At 39.0% G+C, this 19,079-nt stretch overlaps 1 protein-coding gene across 1 annotated transcript in view; it reads left to right on the top strand.

Moving 5' to 3' along the window:
* The window catches only part of CDK15 (cyclin dependent kinase 15), a 94,628-nt gene that overhangs the window by 34,274 nt on the left and 41,275 nt on the right, over window positions 1–19,079 (top strand). The window contains exon 10 of the mRNA XM_043996811.1: window positions 11,190–11,253. Within this exon, the coding sequence (XP_043852746.1) occupies window positions 11,190–11,253 (64 nt within the window). The remainder of the gene's footprint in view (window positions 1–11,189; window positions 11,254–19,079) is intronic.

Here is a 19,079-nt window from a genome sequence, read left to right as displayed (position 1 = left end):
TAGGGAAACCCAGTCTCAAATCAAGGTACGTGAACTGTAGTATGTGCCATAGTTATAAACCTCCTAGGTAAGGTCATTGTGGTCCTACTATGATCTTATAGTAGTCCATGAACCTTTCTTACTCTTGAAGGTCAGGTCTTTATGCTCTCTTTCATGACCTCAACCCATGATTTTCTCCCAGAACTAATTTTTGTTACTATAAGATAGTAGTAATGTTTGATAAACTTAAAAAATATGAATTACTGTTTTGAGAACAACTGCTATGAAAACTAGAAAACGGTTTGGCAGACATTAGGTTTAGATTGCTTTATTATATCAAATATCACAATAAGTCTAAAATGGATATGTTACCTGAATATAAAAGATCAAAACATTTTTAAAAATAGAGAACAGAAGGACATACTGTTCAAAACTATGATTAAGGGGAGATTCTTAGCTAAAAAGGGGATAGAAAAGATTGCAAAAAAGATTAAAACTGGCTATTTTGACTGCATAAAACTAAAAAGTGTTTTACCCAACCACAATTAACAGAGAATAAAAGAAACTGTTGAATGAGAAAAAATATTTGCATCAACTGTCACTGATAGAAAGAAGTCTCATATCCAAAATCTATAAAGAATCAACAAAAATATATAAAACCAAGAGTGATTCCCTAATACATAAGTATTTTTAGAACACACAGTCTTCAGAAAAAGAAATAGAATCACAAATTGTATGTTGCCATTTGAAAATATGCTTTAAATCACTAATGGTAAAATAGCTAAAATTTATATAATTGGATATCACTTTGAAATTATGGAACAGAAGTACATTAGTGTACCTATTCTCTCATGCCCTTTATAGCATGTTGCTTTCCTATTCTGTCATCTTAGCCAACCTGATGGAAATGAGGGTGGTAACTTAAGAGTTGTTTTAATATGCATTTCTCTAAGTATTAGGGAGTTAGAGCATTTTTTCATATGATTATTGATAGATTTTATTTCTTCCTTTGAAAACTGCCTGTTCTTATCTCATGACTACTTGTTCATTTAGGAATGACTCTTATTTTTATACATTTGATACAATTCTTAAATATTTTAGAAATGACACTTTTATCAGAGAAATTTACTGCAAAGATTTTTTCTATTTTCCTGCTTTTCTTCTGATTTTAGCTACATTGGTTTTGTGCAAAAACTTTGAAATTTTATGTAATCAAAATTGTCAGTTTTACCTTCTGTGAATCTCTCTATCTCTTGTTTGGTCATGAACTCTTCCTCTATCCATAGATCTGACAGGCACGTTTTTCCATACTCTACTAATTTGGATATGAAATCATCTTTTATGTTTTAATCATATATCCATTTTGAGATTATCTTGGTATATGGTGTGAAATATTGGTCTATGCCTAGTTTCTGCCAGACTATTTTCTACCCACAATTTTTGTCAAACAGTGAGTTCTTGTGAACTATACAATGTTACTGTGTTCATTTATTTATGTACATTTAATTTGTTCCAGTGATCAACATCTCTAATTATTATCCAATGACAAATTATTTTGATGATTACAATTTTCTGCATGTGTTTGTGAGTTTTTTATGCCCTAATACATCAATTTTTTTGTGGCTGAGAAACAGATATACTTTTTTCTATTCCCCAAAAAAATTCTGCAAAGATCTATCTAAAATTCTATTCGACTCCATAATGTCCTTTTTGTTTATTTTATGTTTAGATTTATCTAGGTCTGAGAGAGATAGACTGAGGTCCCCCACTATTAGTTTTACTTTCTTATTTCCTCATGTAACTCATTTAACTTTTGCTTTAAACATTTAGATGCTATGCCATTTGGTGCATATATGGTTAGTATTGATATTAATTCAGTGTCTATGGTTCTTTTAAGCTAAATGTAATTTCCCTGTTTGTCTCTTTTAATTAGGTCTATTTTTGCTTTTGTCCTGTCTGAGATCATCATTGCTACCCCTTCCTTTTTTGCTTTATTTGAAGAATAATAGATTCTTCTCCAGTTCCTTATTTTAACTCTATGTGTATATTTCTGTTTCAAGTGTATTTCTTGTAAACAACATAATATTGGATTTTGGTTTCTAATCTATTAGGGTCTGCTATTCTGTTTTATTGGTGAGTTTATCCCATTCACATTCACTGTTATGACTACTAACTGTGTATTTCCATCAAACCTATTCTCTTATTTTTATCCTTCTTTAACACTTACCTTTTTATGAGTTGATTTCACTTCTGACCACTGCCTCCCTTAAGCTACTCTTCCTGTTACCCCTCTCTGATCCCTTTCCCTCCTATTTCCATATTGGATAAGCTGAGTTTCTGTACACAAATGTACATGTAAATGTATTCTTCTCTCCTTGAACCAGTTCAGATGAGAGTGAAGTTCAAGTTTTGCCTGACCTCCATTGTACAAACCCTTCCCTGCATGCTTTTTTGTGTGAGATCATTTTCCCCATTCTTCCTCTCCTTTCCCTCCTCTCCCAGTGAATCCCTATTCCTCACCTTTACATTCTACTTTTGAGATCATCCAAACATAATGGAATCACACGTAGGCTTTCTATCTAATTATACTCCCTCAAAGACCCCTGGAGATGATAAAGTTCTTAGGTGCTACATGTATTATCTCCCCATATAAAAATGTAAGCGGTTTAATCTTGTTGAATCCCTTATGATTTCTCATTCACCTTTGCCTTTTTATGCTTCTTTTGAGTTCTGTTTTTGAATGTCAAATTTTCTATTTCATCTCTGGTATTTTTTGTTTTGTTTTGTTTTGTGGGGCAGTGAGGGTTAAGTGACTTGCCCAGGGTCACACAGATAGTAAATGTCAAGTGTCTGAGGCCAGATTTGAACTCAGGTCTTCCTGAATCCAGGGCTGGTGCTTTATCCACTGTGCCACCTAGCTGCCCCCTCTGGTATTTTTTAAAAATCAGGAATGCTTGTAAATCCTCTATTTTATTAAATATCCATTTCCCCCTATTGAATTATACTCAGTTTTGCTGGGTAGGGTATAGTTGGTTGTAATCCTAGATCCTTTGCCTTCAGGAATATTATATTCTAAGTCCTCCTTTTCTATATAGTGGTGGCTACTAAATCTTGTGTGATCATGACTATGGTTCCAAGTTAATTGAATGGTCTCTTTCTAGTTGTTTGAAGTATTTTCTCCTTGACCTGGAAGCTTTGAATTTGGGTTATGATATTCCTGGGAGTTTTCATTTTGGAATTTCTTCTAGAAGGTAGCTACTATATTCTTTCAATTTCTACTTTACCATTTGGTTCTAAGATATCTGGGCAGTTTTCCTTTATAAGTTCTTGAAATATGATATCTAGGCTATTTTTTTTCATGGGTTTCAGGTGGTCCAATGGTTCTTCTTCTTCTTCTTTTTTTTTTTAGTGAGGCAATTGGAGTTAAGTGACTTGCCCAGGGTCACACAGCTAGTAAGTGTTAAGTGTCTGAGGCCAGATTTGAACTCAGGTACTCCTGACTCCAGGGCCGGTGTTCTGTCCACTGCGCCACCTAGCTGCCCCAGTCCAATGGTTCTTAAATTATTTCTCCTTGATCTATTTTCCATGTCAGTTGTTTTTCCTTTATTTCACATTTTCTTACACTTTTCAATTTTTAAACTTTATTATTTTTTTGATGTGTCATGGAGCCATTAGCTTCCATTTGACTGATTCTAATTTTCATGCAGTTATTTTCTTTGATAAGGTTTTGTACCTCTTTTACCAAACTGCTAAAAAACCCCCCAAAAAACCAACAAACAAACAAAAAAGCCAAACAAACAAGGGGCAGCTTGGTGGCGCAGTGGATAGAGCACCAGCCCTGGAGTCAGGAGGATCGGTGTTCAAATCCAACCTCACTTACCAGCTGTGTGACCCTGGGCAAGTCACTTAACCCCAATTGCCTCACTAAAAAAAACAAAAACAAAAAAACCCCAAACTGCTAATTCTCTTTTCATATTTTTCTTTTATAGTTTTCATTTGGCTTTTAAAATAATTTTATCTTTAACACTTCTGGGAATTCTTGTTTGACTTGTGTCCAGTCTGAGTTTTCCTTTGAGGCTTTGCTTGTAGATTTTTTTGGGGAGGGTGGGGTGGGGCAGTAAGGGTTAAGTGACTTGCCCAGGGTCACAGAGCTAGTAAGTTTCAAGTGTCTGAGTCTGGATTTGAGCTCAGGTCCTCCTGAATCCAGGGCCGGTACTCTATCCACTGTGCCACTTGGCCACCCCCACTTGTAGATATTTTTAAGTCATTGTCTTATTCTGTGTTTTGAGTCCTAAGCTTTCTTGTCACCACAGTAGCTCTTATGGTCAGGTTCTGTTTTTGTTTGCTCATTTTTCTTGACTTGGGATTTTATGTTAGTCTTGGATTCTGTTCACCTCTGGGGGTGGATGGGCTGTCTGCCCTTAGTGTCTGTCTCTTTGTATACTTATGCAGTTTTCACAGCTCATTTTCTGGGCCTGCAAGTTTTTGGTGCTTTTTAAAGTGATGTTATCCAGGGAGAGATCTGTTCACTGCCCTCCTGGTCTGGGCTCTGCAAGTTGGATCTGTTGGTTTATATATAGTTGAGTTTTGGTAGACTGTTAGACTTCTGGAAGGTTTTACAGGTTCAGAGTAACTGAATTGCTTACTCCCCTTTGGTCTTAGTCTTCTGCTCTGGTTTTTCCAATGCAGGCTTATGTGCTGGACTAAAGATTAGAATTGAATCACTACTCTGTTCCTGGCTCAAATCCATACGGCTAAGTTTTTGTAACTTGTTCTGTGCTTACTAGTCAGCTAAGTTCCTGTTCACTCCAACCTGGATCTGTGACTTAGAACTGGGTAATGCACAACAGAGATTCCAGATAGTACCCATTCCTGTTTCTAGCTCTAGTTCAGGGGTCCCTTGGGTTTTATTTCTGTTCCAGTGCTTCTCAGCTCCCTTTTGGTCTCTGGGCAATGGAATGCTTTCCATCCCTACCATGCTGTATGTTCTGTAGAGGATCTACAGAGGTCTCCATCTTTTTTTTTTTAGTGAGGCAATTGGGGTTAAGTGACTTGCCCAGGGTCACACAGCTAGTAAGTGTTAAGTGTCTGAGGCCAGATTTGAACTCAGGTACTCCTGACTTCAGGGCTGGTGCTCTATCCACTGCGCCACCTAGCTGCCCCCTCCATCCTTTTTAATATGTCCTGAGCTGGAAAAATGATTCACTGTGGCTTTTTCTTGGCTTTCCCATTCAAAATTCAAGTTGGTCCATTTTCTAGGTTGTTGTGGAAGAAGTATGCTAAGGCAAAAATATTTCCTCTCACATCGCCATGTAGACTCTGCCCCTGTAAGGTATATTTTAGATAATCAAATAGATGACATCAATTTAAAGATATTAAATGTTAATCTGTTAAAGTAAATTGCTTTTGCTACATTGATTAATATAAAACATTAGAAAGAACATAGGCCTTAAATAATAATAGTGATGATAATTAACAGTTTTTCATAGTTTGCAAAGCACTTTCTTCATAGTAGCCCTGTGAGATATGCTATAAAAAGTATTATTATCATCAATTTATAGATGAGAAAACTGAAGCTCTGAAGAGTGGCTTGCACACAACTGGTAAATTTTTGAAGTAGGATCTGAACCCATCTTCTAACTCCAAGTCCATCACATTGGCTCTCAAGATAGTTTCAAGTACTGATTCTAATAATTACTTTTCATTTTTAGGTTCTGAACCTCAATTTTCCCTTTAGTAAAACAGAAATAATAATAATATTTGCACTTCCTCCTCCAAAGGATCATTGTGAAGAAAGCTTTTTTTTTTTTTGTAAGCCATAGTCCTATATAAATATAAGCTACCATTATAATCAGTCCAACATACAGGGCTGATGGTTATGCCTTAAGAACCATTTTCACTTGGGCAGTTGTCTTATACACAGTGTAATAAAACATGGGGACTTCTCTTTGATGTTTATGATAATGCATCAAAAATTTAAGACAAATTAAACAGCAACAGATTGAACAAAGCATAAAGGACATGCTATTACCCAGCATCCACTTTAAAAAAATCAATATCTTTCCCCGCTCATCAAAGTCTTCTTCTCCAAAAGTAGAATTATTCTCCAGTTTTATTGACTCATGTAACTCATTGCTGACTTATATACTGTTGTTTTAAAGTGTCATAGTCTTTTAAAGTAATGAGAGAAGATGGCTATATATCTCCTGGACATCCCTCTTGTATATCCTATTCCTTAGTATCTCATACAAAGTCCTATTCCCTAGTATCTCATACAAAGAGTAAAGTGATCAGGTGGTTAGTAGTTTTATTCCTAAATCTTTCAGATAGATCATAGATCTGAAAGGGACCACAAAAATAATTTAATCCCACCCAACCTCTTTCATTTTATATACGGGGAAACAGTCCCAGAAAGGGTGAGTGAATTGCCTATGCTGGGAGAGTACTGTCACAGAGGAGGGATGCAAACCCATGTTGTCTGATTCCAGATGTCATGCACTTTCCCTACTCCATGATGTCTTTAAAAAAGAAATATTTTTATTTAAAGTTTTGAGTTCCAAGTTTTATCCCTCCTTCCTTCCTTCTCCTATCCCCTCCCTGAGGTGGTAAGCCATGATGTTTTTATATAGCAGCCTTATTGTTGGATATTCACTCTCATGCTTTGACATAATGGGACAAAGTCACTATATCCACGTGCTACCTTTTTAATGTGATGACATTTTGGGCAGATTAAAAAAATAAAATAAATGAAGCATTGAGTTTCCCTGTATGTACAGTACCTCAAAACCAACCAGCCAAATATCCTGGAGGAACGATGATGGTCATGATGATGTTGAGGGTGATAAATAATAATTAATAAATATAGCATTTCTTTAGGGCTTTACATTTTGCAAAAAATTCTTAATGCATTAGCATCAATCAAGAAGCATTTATTAAGTACTCATTATGTACTTGGCACTGTACCAGGCACTAGAGATAGAAAAACCAAAGCAAACCAATTCCTGTCCTCATAGAGCTTATATGCTTACAGGAAAGATACTATGTACCTATCTAGCTATATCCAGGACACATACAAAACAGATACAAGGTAGCCTTCAAAGGGAAGGCACCAATAGATGAGAGGAACAGGAATGGCCTCATGCAGAAAAGGGAGTTTGAGCTGAGTTTTGAAAGAGACCAGGAATTTCAAGTTATATAATACGTATTTGAAAGGTAATATGGCAAAGTGGATAGAGTTTCAGCTTACAAGTCAAGAAGATCTGGATTCAAAACCTCCCTCTGATGTATACTAGCTTTGTGACCAGGGGCACATAACCTTTCATTGTCCCAGGCAACTATCTAAGACCTGAAGTTACAGATAATTCCCAGTACCAATGATATTACAGGTATGGACAAAAAATAATAATGATCATATTTGATATAGCAATTTTTTTCTTATATCAACACAGATTTTTTTCTGATTTGGGTCCAAATCTCCCAAGCTCTAACCATTGTTTGGCTTGTAGTTTATTTTGTAAGTGTAAAGATATCCGGTCTCAGAAGCACACATATAAAGAGGAGGGCTATATCTCCAGGTACCCAACTTCCTAAAACGCCATTCTTATGAATTTTCTTTGGTTCCATAAGTCCTATCACCATTGTCTTTCTGTTCATGCTTTTGTCTATTTCACTAGCCATTTCACATTGCAGCAAAAGATCTAGTCCTGGTTAAATAGGAGTAAGATGAATTATACTGTCTTTCCATTTATCAACATGCATTTAATTCCCATTTCCAAAAACGTAAATGAAATTGTTAGCTACACCAACCCATAGCCCATTCCAAGCCAAACCAAACCAAACCAACCAACAACAACTACTCATTGACTCTTAAAGTTTTTATCAGTGGTCTTTCACTTTTCTTGTAAACAATGCTAAAGATTTTCTCTTGCTGGATTACTTTAGGAAAATTCTCCACATCACCCCCAGGGAAAGCTAAAAGGCAAGAAGTTATCAAAGATGTAAAATTTGCTGAAATCTTATTGGAACTTTAAAATGTCATATTAAAAAACAAGAGCATATTTTTCAACCTACAGGGTACAGATCCCTGGTTGGGGAGAAGGGGGAGGCTAAGAAGGTATTCAAATCCATAAATAAACATATCTTCCATAAAATGAATAAATAATGTACCTTGCACGTATATAGATACACATTACTGTTTTTCAAATATAGGTAGACGCTCTTATGATTAATAAAGTAGAAATCTACTTTAAAGTGTTGTTGAATTTATTATATATTTGTCATTATGTTATTTTCTCTAACAGTAGATACAGATAGTACAAATACTATCACCTGAAGATCCAATAAATATTTTGATGTTATGAGGCCTTCATATTTAAAAAAGGAGGGAACCATTGAACCATAGCTCAATAGTTAAAAATAAATATGTAACTGCCACTTTAAACCAAAGAATAAGTAATAACAATTCTAATACCTCTGACAGATATGGCAAATATGGGAATGGAGTTTGTTTGTTTGTTTTTGTCATTAGGAGTTTGAATTCACCATTGGTGCTAGCCTGTCATTGTCAAACAATTGACTTTCTTGTTTTCTTTTCATTGTGATCAACCAGCTGGTAGGCACATCCAGAAATCTGAGCCAAGTGAAAACTTGTGGGCACAAGCAAGCCACACCCACTTGTTTACACGCACAGAGCTAAGAACTTTGGAGTTGGAAGGGAGTTGAGAGATTAATCAGTGCGTGGTAGTTGTTTTTGTGTTTTTCCTTTTTAATTAGCCCAATTCTTTTTTTTTCTTCCTTTCAGAATGGATTCCAAGATTCTTTGTGCTACCCTTAGCCTAGAGGAGATTGTTTGGAAAAATCTATAGGCTTTCCAGGTGTTTTGAGTCTGCTTGGAGTGGGGAGTAGAGGATGGGTACATTAGCGAGCAAAGAATGTCACAATTGGACAGCACATTAAAGAACATCTATTTCCACCTCCAATTTTTTTAAGGTGAAGAAACTAGAGGTCAGAGAAGAAAAGTGACTTGCCCAGAGTCATACAGCTAGTAATAGTGGAACTGGGACTTGAGTCCACATATTCCACTTCTCCAAGTGTTTCTTCTACCCCATGCTATCTCCTACACATTTGATTTTAATGAAGAAAGAATAACATTTTAGGACCTTGTTGTGAGGCCTGAAACATGTTTCTCAGCTAAAATCTTGGACTCCCAAGCCAAAAACCAATAAGATCTGAATTTATTTATTATATCCTTCTCTAGCTAGGCAATTTATATTCTGCTACAGAAGTCAGACTGGCATTCATGTTTAAATGGTCCAAGGCTACTTAAACATCTCCTACTTATATTCAGTGTTTCTGAGAAGTGTCTGCATGTCAATAATATAGATGTAGCCTATTCACTATGAATTAACTATTTTTGTAATGCTACTGTGGTTCCTAGGAATGGGTATGGGTATTGGGAATGGAATATGGCACAATGTTGGGTTATAATGACCAGACTGGAAAATTAAAGTAATTTCTATATTTATGAGCAGGTGTTAAATTCGAGTGTGATATCATGAATTCAATTCAGTTCAACAAACATATGTTTCTTTTTTCTCTCTTTCTTTTTTTTTGGTGGGACAATAAGGGTTAAGTGACTTGCCCAGGGTCACACAGCTAGTGTCTGAAGCCGGATTTGAACTCAGGCCCTCCTGAATCCAGGTTTGGGCTTTATCCACTGTGCCACCTAGCTGCCCCCTTAACAAACATATGTTAAGCACTTACTAGGCCAGGTTTGGAGGATATAGAGACAGAAATTAAACAACCTCTGCTTTCAAGAGCTTTCATTTTTCCAAGGCTGTTATGTGGTATAGTAGGTGGACTGCTATTGGACTTGGAATCAGTAAGACCTGAGTTTGAATCCTGGCTCAGATATTTACTAGCTGTGTGATACTTGGCTAGTCACTTGACACCAGCCTCAATTTCCTCATCTGTAAAATGGGCATAGTAATAGCACCTACCTCACAGGACTGGTGAAAAAATCAAAGGAGATACCATATGTAAGGTGCCTGACAAATCTTAAAGCTCTCTTTCTCTCCATATATACATATATTTCATATACATACACACTAGTGACTATTACCGTTACTATTGCTGTAGAGATAAAACACATCCACAGTAAAACAGATAATTTGAGTGACAACATGCTGACACTCGGGGGTGAGGAAGGCTTCCATAGGTGGTAGCAGTTGAACTAAAGCTTGAAGGAAATCAAGTATTTAAAGAGATAGAGATGAGGAGTAAGTGCATTGCAGACACGGAGGACAGCCTCTGCAAATACCTGGAGATACAAGATGGGAAGCTGAATGTGGGGAACATATAGTGGGTCATTTTATCTGGAGTGGTAGAATGCATGAAGAGGAATAATGAGAGATAAAGCCTTACAGGTACTATGATCATAACCCATGAAGATTAACCGACGGCGGGGGGGGGGGGGGGGGGCGCGCAGCCAAGTGGCACAGTGGATAAAGCACCGGCCCTGGATTCAGGAGTACTTGAGTTCAAATCCGACCTCAGACACTTGACACTTACTAGCTGTGTGACCCTGAGCAAGTCACTTAACCCCCATTGCCTTGCAAAAAACAAAAAACAAAACAAACAAAAAAGATTAACCAACAGGGGCAGCTAGGTGGAACAGTGGATAAAGCACTGGCCTTGGATTCAGGAGGACCTGAGTTCAAATCCAGCCTCAGACACTTGACACTTACTAGCTGTGTGACCTTGGGCAAGTCACTTAACCCTCATTGCCCCACCAAAAAAAAAATATTAACCAACAAGGGGCAGCTAGGTGGTGCAGTGGATAGAGCACTGGCCCTGGATTCAGGAGGACCTGAGTTCAAATCTGGCCTCAGACACTTAACACTAGCTGTGTGATCCTGGGCAAGTCACTTAACCCCAATTGCCTCACAAAAAAAAAAAAAAGATTAACCAACAAATTAGCAGTAGCATATGTGATTTATGCTTACATCCATTGGTATTGGCCCGTAGACTTAAACCATAAATATTTCACAAGAAACTATTTTCTAAATCATGTCAAATACAAAGCTTTTTTTGTGAGCATATGACTCATAGTAACTTCTTCCTTTATTCTGCCACTTTTGGACTATCCCCTTTCCCATTTGCTCTACTCATCCCAGCTCTCTGCCTTTATTTCTCTTCCTTTGGCTTCATAGGTATTGGGGGTCCCTACTGAGGATACTTGGCCTGGAGTTTCCAAGCTGCCCAACTACAACCCAGGTAATAGTGCGAGCTTCAGAATGCTCTTAGGAGGAACCATGTAAGTACAACATTGGCCATTAAGCACTAGATGGAAGTCTTCCCCCCATCAACTGTCGTGTGTGTGTGTGTGTGTGTGTGTGTGTGTGTGTGTGTGTGTGTGTGTGTGTGTGTATACTCTTCACTTCACCTTTTCTGAATCAAAATCAGACACAACAGCCCTTGAAATCATGACTTGAAAAACTTACAACTTAATTCTGTTAATAAGGGTCACCAAGAGAACACATATCTAGCTAAGGGAAACCTGGGCAGGTCACTAAATTTTCTTTTGTCTTAATTATAGTACAGTTACGTTATATAAAATACAGGAAGGCAACTAAAGGAAAAGGCCTGAAATAAATGTCCTGAAATGGACTACCAGCCGGGGTGTGGAGGGGACTCAATTCTCAAAAGTTCTCACAAGTACTGGCAGCTTCTTTCAAGTTAGGTAGACTTCCATTATGGACCTGGTGATACAGTGTATGTTCAACCTAAGTTTGGAGAGGCTTATCACCTGGTTGTAGAAGGGTTGTGATCATTGTTAATGAGGGAATCCATGAACCAATTAATAATTACACGATACTTGAAGAATCTGGGATTTCATGGAGAAGAGAGGCAGAGCAGGTCTACTTAGACCAACAGATCACTTGGATATATTTCATTCTCTTTCTGTCTGACACTTCAGTCATGTTGTTTTTGCTACTTTGGGTCTGAGCTTACCGTGGAGAGAGGCCCTTAGGGAGCAGCAAGTTGTTGAGGGTGGGGGAATAGGCAAACTAGAAGTGAGGATTAGGAAGATGGGAGAGATAGAAGGCTGGGTATTCTGCTTTCCTACTGTCCTAACTCAACCAGCAAACATCTTGATTTAATCAACCAATCAACAAGGTTTATACAGATAGTCTATAGTCTCATGTACGGTTTGCTTGGCCTTAAAGGAGAGGGAATAACTGTAAAATCTGTTTGGTTGCTTTGAGAATTCTGATATCCAAACTAAATGATAATATGCTAACTCACAGCTGCTTAGCAGTTGAGCTATAGTTTGGAATCGGGGAGTTCCAATCCTAACAAAAATCAATCCCTACTCCCCCAAGTCAGTGGATTTGGAATAGTGCCATTTCCCCAATCCCACTCCCAGCCCCCAGGGTTCATTGAAGAAAGGCCCCTAAGAGGCTCCTCACAGAAACCTAGGCCCTGGTGACAGCAGTGCCCTTCTCCAACTACCATAGACAACTACTAGGCCAAGAAAGAAAGAGGAAAATGGTTCCTCCTGCCCTCCTGCCCTTCATGCTTCCTAACTTGCATGGTTGGGGAGGCAGAAATATGGTCCCTTTAGGCTTCCACAGTTTTTTACTTGGATAGAAGTTTAGGGGTACAGGTATTCTATGGAAGATATGACAAATGTTAAATCTAACCACTACAATGGTCACTGCCACCAGATTCCCTTCATTAATTATCCTGATGAGTGTAATTAACAATAATAACTATTATAATTATAATAGCTAACATTTATGTAGTGATTTAAGTTTTACAAAGAGCTCTGCATCGCTTAGGAATTTTGTTCAAACAGTGATGGTGGATTTGCAGTAACTCACCCAGTCTCTTACCCAATTTCTCTTTTGGCCAAGGTGCACATTGGTAAGAATTCTTATTTGGCTTAGGACTATGGTAACCAAGTATTCAAACTGAATCATTCAAAGGGTGAAGCCTTTTTAGCCCCTCTGTCTTTTCCCTTCCCTCAAGTTGTTGGTAAGCTATTTTGGGCACATTCAGGGTGTCCCAAAGGTCTTAGTGCTATTTATTTTAAACTTGAAAAGGCACTAAGATGTTTAAGGTACCCTGTATATCAACAGCTGAAGAATCCATCATTTCTTAGACACAAGGCCAGTGACATCAATAATGCAAACTACAGTCACAACAGGTAGTAATTTGTAAGAGGGAAACAACACATAGCCCAAGACTAATAATACCTTGTGTCAGCCCAGAACTATCCCCAGGAACCACCATCCCTGGCCTTGTACTGGGTGAAAGTCTGAAGGAAGCACTGAAAGGTACAAGAACCTGTGCATTGTCACCAATGTGCTCCCTCCTCTACCAGGAACTCAGCTCCATTCATTTCGATTTTGATTTAGAACCAGAAAACCAATCTTCAGTAATGACAGTACAGGACAGAAGGCTGACATAACTTAGGAATGGACATTTTGTCCTGGCTAGCAGGGCAGCAAAGGTGGCAAATCACCTTTTCCCTGCTCTCTTGATGACCTTTATCAATAGAATTAAGTTGCAAGCTTTTCTGGCCATGATTTAAAGGGCTACTGTCCCTGATTTTGATATGGGCAAGGTGAGAAGGGTGTACAATTTAAAAGACTTGTTCCTTTCTCCTTTTCTTTTTCTTTCTTTTTCTTTTTCCTTTCCTTTTTCTTTCTTTCTTTCTTTTTTTTTTTGGAAGCCGGCTGAGAAGTCTGTGCCCTCAACTTCAAAGGGCCAGTTGTCTTATTTTGATGTGGGCAGATTGAGAAGTAGGCTTTGAAAAGTAGGTTTTTTTTTTTTTTTTGTTTAATGTTTTCTCCTGGGATAGCTTTCAGAGCAATATATCCAAGTGTCAGTGAGGGGATCTGATGAGCACGGATTCCCAGCCTCTCAGCAGGATCATTCTCTAACCGAAATATAAAAGTGAAATATTAAAAACCCTGGAACGTGAAATCCGTCTGCAGACTAGCCAGTGTCTTGCTTGCTTGCACCATGGGAAAAAAAGATCTACTTGAAAAAGGAGGGAGGAGAAAAAAGTGCTTTGAGTAAGAGGTTTACAGGTTTAGTAGAGCATAGTAACATCCCCTCAAAGAAGTGGGTGTTGCCCTGTGACCCCCCAAAATGCTCCTCCTTTGACTCAGCCGATAGAACACTCACCCTCTCCCCCTCCCCCCACCCCTTTCACATGCTAACTGAGGCTCCCGTGATTGGCTGAACAATAAACTGGTCACACTTGCTAAAGGACTTCCATCTTTCACACAATTAGCCAAGACACATTAATCAAACCGGCGGGGAGAACTGGGAATGTGTCGTCTCCAGAACTAACCAGTCTGTGGTGGGGGGAGGGGGACAGGACTGGGGAAGAATTGGGGTTTTCTTTAATTCAGAGTATTAGGAGTTGGCAGGAAATAAACAAAGATGGCATAGAGTAGGAATGAGATTCCATCATCTTAAAGTCTGAAGATTTAAAAAATCTAAATCATTCCAGGAGGGCGGGGGGGGGGGGGGGGATTTTTGTATAGAGAAAGAAATCCAGGTGTTCAGAGCAAGCCGAAACTTTTTCCTAATCAAAACTTGCTAATACAGAATGTTGGTACGGTATTCATTTAACTTTGGTTCTTCTAAGTCCCGTCCTTTTTTTTTTTTTCAAAGTATCCGCCTCCCATTTCTCCCAAGAAATATCCTGACTTTGTACTTTGAGACCCACTTCTTTGTCGAGAGGAGGGGGGGGGACCAAGAGGGTTCATTCAAATTCGAAATATGGCTCTCAGTACATTATACATTTGAAATGTATTATTGATCTCACAAAGGGACTGGAAGAATGAGTTAGAACTAATAAAGAAAAGTTTGAAGTAAAAGGGAGCTGATCCCAAACGAAGCAATTTGCCTTTCTTGGGAACATCAAAAACAGTGAACTTTGAGAGAAAATTGGGGTATTTGGGTTTGTTTTTTAAATTTACTCTTCCGTGGTGTTGGTTCCAAATTCCCCTTTCCTGTGGCATTTTAGTCCAGATTCCACCCTGACAATTGACCCAGTTTTGCCAGCCAAATGTGGGGGCAGTTTGAAGATGCCTCCAAGCATTTAGCAGTCAGTATCTAACAAACCAAAGCTTGCCAACCTCTTTTGCAGAGTGTACTGTCACTATCCCATATGTAAGTCTTTGGTAAAGAAAGTTCTTCTTTCTTCCTCCCTAATTCCAGCACAGTTGCAGTTTTTATTTGTACTCTCTTGTTTTGTCCGACTTCTTTTGCTTCCTCTGAAAGGGTTGGTCGTGGCTCTGTTTGCTTCCTTCAACATGGTTTTTGAAAGCTCTCATGCTGTGTGAGCTCAAATCCTAGCATTAATGTACTGCTGTGTTCATTTCACCACACTCAAAAGCTCTGAATTTAAATCCCTCTCAATTCCCTTCGTGGTACCAGAAGACTTTATCCTTCTCCACTAATGGTTCCAAGTTTACATCTAGATAGTGGGGGTCAAGGACAGGAGAGGATTTAGAAATAACAGTGAATGACATTAGTCAATGCGTTTGCCAAATTGGCAATTAGTTCCTGATGTGTGCAAAGCATTTTATTCCTGTCTCTTTGATGCTCGTTCCCATAGGGAAGGGAATATAGTCCAGAGAGTCCTTGGAACTTTTAGAGGAGGATCTGCTGCTGAAGTCATGACTGATTGGAGACATGAGTTCAGCAACAGGGGAGCATCCGGGATTATCCTGGTTGGTGCTCTTTCAGTTGTTAGAGGAAGGAAAACTTCACCTTGGAAGTTTTCAAATGGGAAGAATTTGGTGGCAATCTGAAGGCCTAGAAACAGTTTTTACAAAAGGCTATGCAGGGACTGAGAATCCAATGCATTAGAGGGAAGCAAAGGGAGTCCTACCTACAGCAGGCTCCCAGATTGCTTTCTTGTATTTTCAGCGTTCCACCACAAGATGGAAGCAAGAAATAGCTGGCAACTTCCAACTGGTATCACATGGCAGCTTGTCAAAGTGACAGCCTCCACTCTCAGAAGGTTCCGTTTTGATCTGAATTCCAGTATGGATGGATGCTTCACTCTCCTTAGGACAGTTAAAGATTGAAATTTAAAATGATGAAAGTGCCTATTGTGATGATAAAGAGCTGTAATGCTCTAAGACCAAAGGGTTTGGACCATCTCTGTGTGCGGTCCTACATGTGAATGCAATCAGACTTGCAGCTCCCAAGCTGCCTAATAGCTGTCTGGAATGGTCTATTAGTACAGTGGTATGCATGGACACCAGAACTGTGCTGTGTTAACTATGGGCATTAATTAATAACAAGAAGTTACCACAGTGAATGGCAGAGCAGGATCCAAAAGATTCTCCAGTCTATTCATTCAGCTCTAACCAATCTGATGACCTCCAGACTTGTATCAGTGAATGCCAATTAGACATCTGGAACTGAATATCCAGTGGACATCTTACACTCAACATCTCCCAAATGGAACTTATTCTCTTTCTCCCCAAACCCTCTCCTCTTCCTAATTTCTCTATGACTATTGAGGTTGCAACCCTTTCCCCAGTCACTGGGGCTCAAAACCTACATGTCGTCCTCAACTACTCCCTCTCTCTCTCTGACCCTCCACTTCCAATCAGTTGCCAAAGCCCTTTGATTTTACCTTTGTAACATCTCTATTGTACCTCCTCTCCTTTCCTCAGACACTGTGACCACCATGGTGTCAGTTCTCATCTTCTCACACTTGAACTATAGCAACGGCCTCTTTGTTGACTGATCATCTGCCCCGAGTATCTCCCTACTTGGGTGCATCCTCTGCTCAGCTTTCAAAGTGTTCTTCCTAAATTAAAGGTCTAACCATGTCACAAACACCATCCCACCTCGATAAACTGAAATGACTCCAGGATCAAATATAAAATCTTCCTTGGCCCTCAAAGCCCTTTATAATCTAGGCAAGCCCTAGCTTTCCAGACTCCTTATGCCTTACTGCTCTGCCCCCCAACTCTTGCATGTGTTCTGTAATGTGGCCTGGCTGTTTCTGAAAAAAAGAGACCCCACCTCCTGAATCTTGGTATTTTTGCTGATTACCCCCATACCTGGAATTTTCTTCTTCCTCTCTCTGCCTGCTGGCCTCCCTAGCTTCCTTTAAGTCCCAACTAAAATCCCATTGTCTACAGGCAGGCTTCCTGATCCTCTTTGATTCTAGTGCCTTCCTTCTGTTATTTCAAATTTACTCTCTGTGTAGTTTGTTTATACAGTTGTTTACATTTTGTTTCCCCTATTAGCCTAAGAGCCCCTTGAGAAGAGAGGTTCTCTTTTACCTTTCTGTGTATCCTTAGCACTTAGCACAGTGTCTGGATGGACAAAGTGGACTCTTAACAAGTATTTATTGACTAACAAAAGGGTTTAACAAGCTAGAGCATTAAAATATAATATTCTAAAATAAAATGAAATTCAATAGGGATAAATGTAAAGGCTTGTACTTGGGTTAAGAATCAATTTCACAAGTAAAGGATGGGGAGGCAAGTGGAGACAGCAGTTGTTCTGAAAAAACATGTAGGGATTTCAGTGGGCTTTTAGTGGACTTTGAGCTCAGTATGAGGCCACAACGTGATGTGGCAGCCAAAAACCTTAATGTGAATTGAGGCTACATAGGGAGGTAGGAGTCCTACTATATTCTGACCTAAGTATTGTGTTCACTTCTGAGCATCTTGCCTTAAGAAGGGCATTGGTAAGTCAGAGAGGGTCCAGAAGAAGGCAACTAGGATGAAAAAGGGCCTCGAGTCTATGATATATGAGAATCAGTTGAAGTTGGGAATGTTTAACCTGGAGAAGAGAAGTCTGGGGTCATGATGATAGTGGTGGTGAGGGAAAATATTTGAAGTGCTGTATTGCAGAATAAGGTTTGTCCCCAGAGGGGGCCAAGAACAATGGGTAGGAGTCACAGAAGCAAATTTAAGCTTGAAATGTTAGGGAAAAAATCTATTAGAGTTGTCCAACAGTAGAATGATCAGACTTACATTAGCTTCAAATCTCAATACCAATCAATTTGAGTAGCAGGTAATTTTACCTTCACCCTCTTTGGATGATCCCAGGCAGCTAATTAATTGTCCTCCCTCCTGTGACCCTGATCCAAGTTTTATGAAGGTCATGGCAAATGAAAACTTTGTCCTAGTTGTCTTCCTTTGTAAGGAGTTCGAGACTTGGATACTACTAGATGTCCTGAGCCCCTTCAGCTGTTCCCTATGAGTAAACCCCATCTGCCCATCTCTGTCTCTCCTTGGAGAGCTGTTCATGATCTTTTCTTCTATGTTTTGCTAAGCATAAGGGAAATGACTGGTAAATATTCTAAAATCACAGATATTATTATCATCTTTTTTTTGGAGGGGGGGTGTCGGGCAATAAGGGTTAAGTGACTTGACCAGGGTCACACAGCTAGTAAGTGTCAAGTGTCTTGATAAAGGCTAAAATTCTAGCTAGTCTGTCTAAAATATCTAATGAGTGGTCGCCGATAAATTATAAGCTTTAGCAAGAGTTAGGTTTTTAAGCATTTATTAAGGAGAATAAGAATTTGGTAAAGAGAGAGAGAAAGGCCTACATTCATCTATCTATTAAAAGGAGAGTGCATTTCTAGCTCTGCTCTCCACCAGAGTCCAAAGGAAAGAGAGAGAGTCAGAGCACCAGGCTCCCCCCTTCTTCCTCCCACAAGCAAACGTCACTTCCTGACGCCAAAGAAAAGACTCCTGGTCTTGCCCTCAAAGACCTTCACTTCATGGCGGAGCTTTTCTACAGTAAGTCTCCAGCAGGGGGCATCATTCCAATCGTTACAGTCTGAAGCTGGATTTGAACTCAGGTCCTCCTGAATCCAGGGCCAGTGCTTTATCCATTGCGCCATCTAGCTGCCCCCACAGATATTATTATCATCTAAAACATTCGTTGAGTCCTCACTATACTAAATGCTCTTAAAAAGGGCTTTTATTTTTTAAAAAATGGTCATTTAAGGCAAGATAGGCCTAAGTCTTAGGATCAGAAAACCCACTTTGTGGTTTGTGCCCTTAGCCCATGCTTACTTTTGGAATCTCTGTCCTAAA

The sequence above is a fragment of the Dromiciops gliroides genome, chromosome 3 (genome assembly GCF_019393635.1).
Source record: "Dromiciops gliroides isolate mDroGli1 chromosome 3, mDroGli1.pri, whole genome shotgun sequence".
NCBI lineage: Eukaryota > Metazoa > Chordata > Mammalia > Microbiotheria > Microbiotheriidae > Dromiciops > Dromiciops gliroides.
This window is presented reverse-complemented; position numbering and strand designations above follow the sequence as displayed.